Below are 7,173 nucleotides of genomic sequence, written 5' to 3'. Positions count from 1 at the left end.
GGCTGGTAGTTTCGAACCGCTGACCTTAAGGTTCGCAGCCCGATTCGTAACCACTACGCTACCAGAGTCCTGTTTTTATATTAGAAAGTTTCCCCTGCCAGGGATTTGGGCTATGGGGTCTTCTTTCAGTCCAGTTTCAGAGTCAATATAATTCTGTATTCTGTCAGTAATTCCTTACAGTTTTGGTCTGTTGAGGGCAAGTCTAACATTTTCTTATGCCAAGAAGGAATGTGAAGAAGTTTATTTTCTGATTTTTTAAGGGAGGAAAGAAAAGATGACTGAATATGTTCACTCTATTACCTTGATCCAACCTATATTTAATTTGTGTGTTTGTTGAAGGTTCTAAGAATATCTTAAGCTTTATGTCCAAATAATTAAAAATGTCATGCAATGGTAGTGGTGGTGGTGGTATGCCATGGAGTTGATTCCGACAACCCTTCTAGTACTATTATATGTACTCATGTATTTCTGTATATGTACACTGAATAGCTTTTCAAGTCACCCATATAGAAATATTATATATGTGTTTATAACAGTACTTTTATTCCTGAATTACAACTTAGTCTAAGTTAACTATTTCCAGGGTAAAGCCTGCACTACAGTTTGATTTGTTACCACATCTTATCACTCTGATAGTTAAACTTATCTGGCATTATAGATCATGCTCTAAATTTTGTTAAGTGTTAGATAGTCCTTATTTGGTATGGTCAATAAATCACATTGAAATGCCCAGCATTACTTACAAAGCAGCATGTTAATTGCAGAGAATTATAATTGCGTAATTATAATTAATTATAATCAGCCCTACCTAATCCTCTGATAAGCTGAGGCACTTTGGCTAATGATGGCCAACCCAAGGTCTAGGATTAGTCTACCTCTATCCTGGAGTCCTGTTACGGTGCTTTAGGTTAAGCAAGATCGGCTTAAACTGCAGGGTTCATAGTGCAACCCTACTTAGGCTCACTATGAGTCAGAACCAACTCAATGGCACAACAACAACAACAATAACCTCTATTCTGAGAAATAACGGAAATGCTCCCAGTATTTGATGGTATTTGAAGGTTATAAAAAAATACATCACATGTAAAACAAAACAAAACAAAAAAACAACCTAATAAAGAGGACTTAAAACATTTATTGATGAAGATCAAAGAGCACAGCCTTTAGTATGGATTACATCTCAATGTAAATAAAACAAAAATGCGAAACAACATTCTTATCAATGGAGAAAAGATTGAAGTTGTCAAGGACTTCATTCTTCTTGGATCAACTATCAACACTCATGGAAGCAGCAGTCAAGAAATCAAGTGACATATTGCATTGGGCAAATCTGCTGCACAAGACCTTTTTAAAGTGTTGAAGAACAAAGATGTCAGCTTGAGGACTAAGGTGCGCCTGACCCAAGCCATGGTATTTTCAATAACCTTATATGCATGCAAAAGCTGGACAGTGAATAAGGAAGACCTAGAAGAATTGATACGTTTGAATTATGGTGTTGGAGGAGACTATTCAAAGTGCCATGGGCTGCCAAAAGAACCAATAGATCTGTTCTGGAAGAAGTGCAGCCAGAGTGCTCCTTGGAGGCCAGGATGGTGAAACTTCGTCTCTCATAATTCGGACACATTGTCAGGAGGGAAAAGTCACTGGAGAAGGATATCATGTTTGGTAAGGTGGAGGGTCAGAGAAAGAGAGGAAGACCCTCAACGAGATGGATTGGCCAAGTGGCAGTATTGATGGAGTCAAGCGTGACAATAGTAGTGAGGTTGGTCCAGGATTGGGCAGTGTTTCATTCTGCTGTGCGTAAGGTCGCTATGAGTCGGTACCGATTCAATGGCACCTAACAGCAACAACAACAATATTCTTTAAGCTTTGAAATGCCAGTAATCACTTCTAAAATGCTACATCTTCTTGAAGTAGTCTAACTTCAACTCTAATAAATTCTTGGGAAGAGAAAAAGTGAAATAGGCTTATCAAAGAACTAAAATTACTATCAAAACATAGAAAGCAGGCTCATAGCTAGTTAATGACATATCCAGACAATCAGTGACAACAAAATGGATCCAGAGAAGTGGAATGGCTAGCCTCCAAATTGGCCCTGAGCAATCTTTGGCAACCTCTTGGTATTCATATCTCTGTGTAGTCTTCTTCCACATTAAATGGGGCTGAGCTGTGGACCAGTTAGATAACCGGAAAATCAAGAACTGTGACTCCCAACATTAGGTCATGAAAGTCATCCTGGCTTCTGCCTTGTCACAAGGACGCTCAGGCTGAGCGAGTGAAAGAGACTACCAATGTCCGAATCTGAAAGTATATCCTCCACTTCCATCCAAGCCTTTTAGCACCCTGGGTAATATCCTGTCTGCAACCTCTGGAAAGACTATGAGCCAGAATCACCCAGTTGTGCTGCTTCGAACTCAACTGCGGTCTGATCTACAGATGGTGGTGGTGGGTGGTGGTATGCCATGGGGTCGGTTCTGACTCATAGCAACCCTGCATAGGGTTTCTGAGGCTGTACATCTTTACAGGAGCAAAAAGCCTCATCTTTCTCTTGTGGAATGGCTGATGGTTTCGAACTGCTGACCTTGAGTTTAACAGCCTGACTCATAATGACTACGCTATCACATCTATGTTGTTGTTGTTGTTATGTGCCATGGAGTCGGTTCCGACTCATAGAGACCCTACACAGGGTTTCCAAGGCTGTAAATCTTTACGGGAGCAGACCGCCTCATCTTTCTCCTGCAGAACCGCTGGTACTTTCGAACTGCTGACCTTGCGGCTCGCAGCCCGATTCGTCACCACTACGCTACCAGAGCTCCTTATAGATAGTATGAAAAATAAATATTGGTTGTTTTAGAGTAATTTGCTATGCAGCAATGGATAACAGCTATACAAATACACAAGGAATCTGGAAAACAACTCTAAAGACAACAGGATAGATATAAGGAATCCCGATGTGACATTGTTTGTTAATGTATCAGAGTGCAAAGTCATTTGAACTGTAAGGTTGGTGGTTCAAGCTCACCAGCTGCTCCTTGGAAACCCTATACAGGGTTGCTATGGGTTGGAATCAACTCGACGGCACTTAACAACCACAAGAAGAAGGCTAAAATCACAGTGGCACAGAGATGTAAACTATCCTTTTTTTTTTTTTTCTGCATAGACACAAACTTGTATAACATGAATGAGAATATGGTAGTTCAAACTTTCAAGAATAATTTGGCAATGTCTTAAAAACAATAACAGTAATAATTTTACCAACAAACTCTCTCTCTTCAAAGAAAAATGATCCGGAGCACAAGAAATACTTTTAAGTTCAAAGATGTCCCTTACATTGTCATTTAGTTAAATTTTTGGTTTTTGGGGGAAAAAATTTAAGTATTTAATATTGAGTTTTAGGTAATTATGCAACAATTAAAAGGTTGTTATTTTTTGCTTATTTTAAATGAATTACAGTAAAATTATTATGATTACTGAATACTTTTTAAAGCCTTATTAACTCATTTAATCCTACAATAATTTTGTGAGACTGACTTTTATTAAGGTCAGTGGTTCAAACCCACCAGTCTCTCCTCAGAAACCCTAAACTCCAGGGATGGGGAACATCTGGATCAAGGGTAAGGCCCATAAAATCACATGATTTGGTCCTGCCAAGACAACCGCAGTTCCAGCAATCACATGTTGTTGTTGTTAAGTGTTGTTCAGTCGGTTCTGACCCACAGCGACCCTGTACAGAGTTTCCGAGGAGCAGCTGGTAAGGTTGAATTGTTGACCTTGCAGTTCAAATCGACTTTGCAGTCCAGCATATTATCCATATTGCCACAGCCATCATATTAAGGGTGAGTTAATGAAATGTTTGACCAAATATAAATATAGCAGGCTAATTTTTAAGTTGATAATTTTGTATGGTCCATGAATGATGTTATAAAATTTGGCATAAAAAAGGTTTTCCACCCCTGCTATACATGGTTATTATAAATCAGAATTGACTGAATGGCACTTAACAACAACAACACACAGATAGAAACAGGGAGAGAGAGGGTAATATCTTGCGCAGACCATATAGCTCTGAGTGGAGCTGGAACGTGAACCTGGGCACAACCCCCCAATACCTACTATTAACTGCTTTGCTGTGATATCTAACTAAGCTCAAGGCACAACATTAAGTGAAGATATATATACACAGTATGATCACATATACGTCAGAAAACATTCAAGGGGGGAAAATTAGTAAAATGTTAAATGATGATTATCTTAGAGCACTGAAATATTGGAGAATATTTAATTTATTCTTTCCTGTAATTTCCAAATAATACAGGAAAATGAGCAAAAGTACTTTCATAATCACACACGAATAGAAGGAAAAAAATGAACTTTAAATGAGGGTAAAACCCACTAGTGATTTCTACATGTATTCATTTATTTTGTGGTGTGAGGAAAACAAGGGTTAACCGGAGACCTAATCCTTATCTTCTCATCTCACAGTTGATTCTGAGAGTGATTTACAAAGAGATTTCTTTTGGATGCAATGTAATATTGACTAACACTTATTAGCCACTAAAGAAGTATAATTATTCTATTAATTGCTGATAACACTGAGGCTTAAGAGTAGTTAAGTAATTAGCCTCAAGTCACATAATTAGTAAGAGGTACATAAGTTCTGCCCGACTCCTGACTAGAGTATCTCCCCATTAAGCTGGCTGTAGGATAAACACTGGACTGCTAACCACAAGGTCGGCAGTTCAAATACACCAGCTGCTCCTAGGAAACCTTATCCAGGGTCTCCATTAGTCGGAATGGCCTAGACGGCACTTAACAACAACATATTTTAAGTAAAAAAAAAAAAACTAAAATTGTGACTTTTGTTTCAAAAATATTAATATATGAAAGGAGCTTCAGAATGTTTGTGGAAAAGTTCCTCTATCTTTTAATCCCATTATTCCCCTAAACTTCAAATCCCTCTCATGTATGCAGATGACATATAAAAGAAAGTGATTCAGATTAAGCAGAGGATTCCACTTTCAAAATCATTTCTTGATGTAGGCACCATGGTCTCAACACTACTCATACAATCAGGGTCCGTCCTCAAGCAGCCAGGAAAGAACAACTGCCTCGTATCCCATTATCACAGCCTTTGACATCAAGGGATTGTTGTTGTTGTTAAGTGCACCTGTTGTTGTTGCTAAGTGTTGTCGAGTCAGTTCCAACTCATAGTCACCCTGTTTAGGGTTTCCGAGGAGCAACTGCTGGATTTGAACTGCCGACTGGGTTGGAATCGACTTGAAGGCACTTAACAACAACAACAACTGGAAAGAAGTAGACAGTCATCTTTATGTGTGGTCCAATTAACACACACATACACACCACTCCCATATACCATTATTCAGCTAGGTGGACACAGATGTCTCTAATGGGCCCAAGTCAAATTTAGCTCGACAACATTTCTTTTTTCTAAATGATAATAACTACTGTTTGAGTCATAGACACATTTTCAAGAACTGTTTTGAATCTAGGCACAAGTATTTACATCTGGTAAATTAGTTATCATTTGTATAGCATAAAGTATATCAAAGAAATGATAGGCAATTTGAATTGGACTCTAACAATACCACAAAATGACATGGTTTTTAATGAATCTGTCTTAGAACTAAGAAATTAATATTGTCCGATAATCTAATCTGCTGTAGCAATATTAATTTCCCCCCTTTCTTTTCAGTAGCTACTCAAAGCAATTGATAGACAACTCATATGCATCTGTCAAAAACTATCAGCATAAAATCCCAGTGCAATAGGATGGAGGGGTGGGGATGAGGATAGGGATGTGTTGGAAGTAACAGAACCCTTTGAGTGAAACTCACCAGCAATAGCTCCAGCCAAGAGCAGGCTTCCGGGGCTAACCTGCCCATCTTCATTTGCAAAGGAAGCCTTCACATGAGCATAGCATGGGAAGTAGATGGCCGAGAAAGGAATGTCCCGCAGAAAGCATGCTTTGGCACCCTGTGTGTTTGAAAAGGAAGAAAAACCCACATGAAACACATATCCCACTGAGAAGATCAAGCTTCGCTGGAACTTACCTCAGTACAAAATATTCCCAAAGAAGAACAAATTTGTATTCACAAGTTGAAAAGTGAACAGAAAAAGTATTCCAAATTCTGTAAGTACTAAATCAAAATTTTATTTTTTAAAAAAGAAAAAAAAAAAAGGAGTTTTGTTGTGTGGCGTGAGAAAGGAGGGAGGTTCTAATTTATTTTAATGGTGAGATTTCTATTGTGATAGATTTGGAGCTCTGCCTTTGCAAACCCCAGTGATGGCAAATCAGACCTTTCAAGGATCATCAGCTCTCTGGTCTCAGTAGAAGGTGGACAGCCAAAATCCCAAACTGTTTACACACAAAGATTTAGACAAATTATATATATGATGGGGAAAGTTTTTGTTTTGTTTTTTCTTTTCTATTTATTGTTTGAGACACTGATGAAAGCTTTGAACTCTTCAGTAAAAATTTCATGAACATTAAAAATGATATAAATTTGTGGGTTCTCCATAAAGTTTATGCAAATACTGCTCCCATGCTATGAAACAATAATAGTGCTAGTTCTGTCATAAAATATTTAAAATAATTCTGAAAATATTTAAGAGCTATCTATTGAGTCATAGAAAACACAGAATAGTATTGAAAATTTAAATTGCCTATAATTTTCACCAGTCAGAGATAAACCACTGCAATCATAATAAATATTTTGGAGTATCTCTTTCAACAGTAATGTTGACAACCCCTTAAGATTATGCTTGTGTGATTTTGTTTTGCTCGTCCATGCCTTTTCTTCTCCTTAAATTCACGGTGCATTTTTTTGGCCAGGTATGCTCTAACAACTCTTTTATTCCTCTTCCAAATTGCCTAAGTTTCCTTTCTTTTAGTTATTTCAAAGACTCCATCATCATCTTCGGTCTTGGGTCTCTGGTACACTTGTCACAATATTCTCGCCTTTATCAAAGGTTTGTAAAACACTTCCCCAGTTTCCTTTCCCTGTCAGCCTGATTCATTTTGGTCAGAGTTATTCAATCCCACCCCCCCACCCCAACTCATCTGTCACTTTGTCATACTGTGGTGGTTTACAGGTTGTTATAATGCTAGGAGTCCTGGTGTGGCACTGTGGGTTAATGCGCCAGACTGCAAAG

The 7,173-nt window shown here is 38.2% G+C and overlaps 1 protein-coding gene across 1 annotated transcript in view; it reads right to left on the bottom strand.

Annotated features, from left to right (window-relative positions):
* The window catches only part of SLC25A13 (solute carrier family 25 (aspartate/glutamate carrier), member 13), a 273,994-nt gene that overhangs the window by 5,188 nt on the left and 261,633 nt on the right, over positions 1-7,173 (bottom strand). Inside the window, exon 15 of the mRNA XM_006834264.1 lies at positions 5,856-5,994. Coding sequence (XP_006834327.1) covers positions 5,856-5,994 — 139 coding nt within the window. The remainder of the gene's footprint in view (positions 1-5,855; positions 5,995-7,173) is intronic.

The sequence above is a fragment of the Chrysochloris asiatica genome, unplaced genomic scaffold (assembly GCF_000296735.1).
Source record: "Chrysochloris asiatica unplaced genomic scaffold, ChrAsi1.0 scaffold00010, whole genome shotgun sequence".
Taxonomy (NCBI): Eukaryota; Metazoa; Chordata; class Mammalia; order Afrosoricida; family Chrysochloridae; genus Chrysochloris; species Chrysochloris asiatica.
This window is presented reverse-complemented; position numbering and strand designations above follow the sequence as displayed.